Below are 2,815 nucleotides of genomic sequence, written 5' to 3'. Positions count from 1 at the left end.
TGCGAGGGTTAACACGTTTAAATGTCTTACTCACCTCGGCTGCAGTGAAGGAGAGTCCGCATGTTTTCGTTGCAGGCCGTGTCAGTGGCACTGTATTGTCCTCAAGGCAAAAAAGTTATTTAGTCTGCCTGGGAGCAAGACATCCTGGTCCGTGACTGGGCTGGATTTCTTCTTGTAGTCCGTGATTGACTGTAGACCCTGCCACATGCCTCTTGTGTCTGAGCCGTTGAATTGAGATTCTACTTTGTCTCTGTACTGACGCTTAGCTTGTTTGATAGCCTTGCGGAGGGAATAGCTGCACTGTTTGTATTCAGTCATGTTACCAGTCACCTTGCCCTGATTAAAAGCAGTGGTTCGCGCTTTCAGTTTCACGCGAATGCTGCCATCAATCCACGGTTTCTGGTTAGGGAATGTTTTAATCGTTGCTATGGGAACGACATATTCAACGCACGTTCTAATGAACTCGCACATCGAATCAGCATATTCGTCAATATTGTTATCTGACGCAATACGAAACATATCCCAGTCCACGTGATGGAAGCAGTCTTGGAGAGTGGAGTCAGCTTGGTCGGACCAGTGTTGGACAGACCTCAGCGTGGGAGCCTCTTGTTTTAGTTTCTGTCTGTAGGCAGGGATCAACAAAATGGAGTCGTGGTCAGCTTTTCCGAAAGGAGGGCGGGGCAAGGCCTTATATGCGTCGCGGAAGTTAGAGTAACAATGATCCAAGGTTTTTTTGATGATTGATAAAGTAAGACGTCTCTTTAACCTGAATACATGATACTTGCTAAGTAGAATTCTGTACTATTGTAATGTACTCACACACTGTAGGAGAGCTGAGATCCTCATGTCCTTTTACAGTACAGAAGTAGCTGTCTGCATCCTCACTGCTGATGGAGTACATGGGGGAGGAGACACCTTGTACATTATGTCCATTCTTGTACCAGATGTATGTGGGGTTGTCAGTCAGAGTACAGGTGGTGATACAGGTCAGTGTCTTCTGTCCCTCTGCAGCAGGAGTCACCTTCACCTGCAGACCTGAAACAATATGTATAAAACCACATACACCTCTGTGTTAACAGGATGGTTAATATATTTTCTCCTGTAATTCATTATGATTTACAGTTGTATCATACAGTGTAGTATTACCTGTGACAGACAGAGTTGTTCCTGGTAAACTATGACCCCATTCAAAGTTGTCTGTTTTAAAAGTGAAGCGATACTCAGCTGAGTCCTCCTCTCTCAGATCTGTGATTCTCAGGGTGACGAGACCTCTGTATGTTCCAGTGTACTCCACACGACCTGCATACCCTGGGTCTGTGGTTAGGTCTTCAGGGGTCGACTTATCACTTCTAAACCAGAATGATGATGTGGTGTAATAATAACCAACAGTACAGGATATGTCCACTGTTGACCCCTTCAAGACACAGATTGTCCTCTTGGTGTAAGTCACTCTGTAGCAGCTCTGACCCTGAACACCTGAAACACAGTGACATAACAAGAGGTCAACTAGATTATATTCTCAGTTCTATCTAGAAATGCTAAAAGTTCTCAAATGACAATGTGAAACCAACACACAGTATAATGTATTAGATTCCCACTCACACACTGCAGGAGAGAGGAGATCCTCATGGCCTTTTACAGCACAGGAGTAACTGTCTACATAGTTACTGGAGACTGAGTCTTTGTACTGGGGGGAGGTGCTCTCATCTAGATGTTGTCCGTTCTTGTACCAGATGTAGGTGGGGTTGTCAGTCAGAGTACAGGTGGTGCTACAGGTCAGTGTCTTATACTCTGAATACTGTTTAGGAGTCACCTTCACCTGAAAACCTAAATGAAAGGGGAGTAAAAACAGATTACATCATTTAGAATTAATGATTCATTTCCTGACTCTTCAAAACTGTATAATGTGCTATGCAGTGTTACCTGTGACAGAGTACATACATCTATGACATTGTCTGTAATTTCTATGTAATGAAGAATATTGATAGGTAAAGTATTACCCTTCTCATTGACCTTAAATGACTGATACTTCCTAAGTAGAATCCTAGTTTCATTCAGACTCACAAACTACAGGAGAGTGGAGCGCCTCATGACCTTCAACAGCACAGGAGTAAATGTTCACAGAAGAATCCCCGACCACCAGCAAATTACTAGAGTATTGTTGGGAAGTGGGCTCATCTAGACGTTGTCCGTTCTTGTACCAGATGTAGGTGGGGTTGTCAGTCAGAGTACAGGTGGTGCTACAGGTCAGTGTCTTCTGTCCCTCTGCAGCAGGAGTCACCTTCACCTGCAGGTCTGAATGAAGAGAGAATAAAACATAAAAGAACAACCCTCATCATTTCCACCTACTACAACTAGAGATAAAGTAGTTACAGTATATCATATTGTTCTGTAAGTGTAGTATTACCAGTATATCATCATGTTCTGTAAGTGTAGTATTACCAGTATATCATATTGTTCTGTAAGTGTAGTATTACCAGTATATCATAATGTTCTGTAAGTGTAGTATTACCAGTATATCATAATGTTTTGTAGGTGTAGTATTACCAGAATATCATAATGTTCTGTATGTATAGTATTACCAGTATATCATAATGTTCTGTAAGTGTAGTATTACCAGTATATCATAATGTTCTGTAAGTGTAGTATTGCCAGTATATCATAATGTTCTGTAAGTGTAGTATTACCAGTATATCACAATGTTCTGTAAGTATAGTATTACCAGTATATCATAATGTTCTGTAAGTGTAGTATTACCAGTATATCATAATGTTCTGTAAGTGTAGTATTACCAGTATATCATAATGTTCTGTAA

The 2,815-nt window shown here is 41.4% G+C and overlaps 1 protein-coding gene across 1 annotated transcript; it reads right to left on the bottom strand.

Moving 5' to 3' along the window:
* Positions 1–567: 567 nt before the first annotated feature.
* On the bottom strand, positions 568–2,295 carry LOC112240913 (the record flags this gene model as incomplete). Its single annotated transcript, XM_042312206.1, has 5 exons — positions 568–622; positions 820–1,035; positions 1,147–1,476; positions 1,603–1,827; positions 2,065–2,295. Coding segments are annotated over 5 exons (1,013 nt in total), but the record flags the coding sequence as incomplete, so codon positions are not given.
* Positions 2,296–2,815: the final 520 nt, after the last annotated feature.

The sequence above is a fragment of the Oncorhynchus tshawytscha genome, unplaced genomic scaffold (genome assembly GCF_018296145.1).
Source record: "Oncorhynchus tshawytscha isolate Ot180627B unplaced genomic scaffold, Otsh_v2.0 Un_contig_4326_pilon_pilon, whole genome shotgun sequence".
NCBI lineage: Eukaryota > Metazoa > Chordata > Actinopteri > Salmoniformes > Salmonidae > Oncorhynchus > Oncorhynchus tshawytscha.
This window is presented reverse-complemented; position numbering and strand designations above follow the sequence as displayed.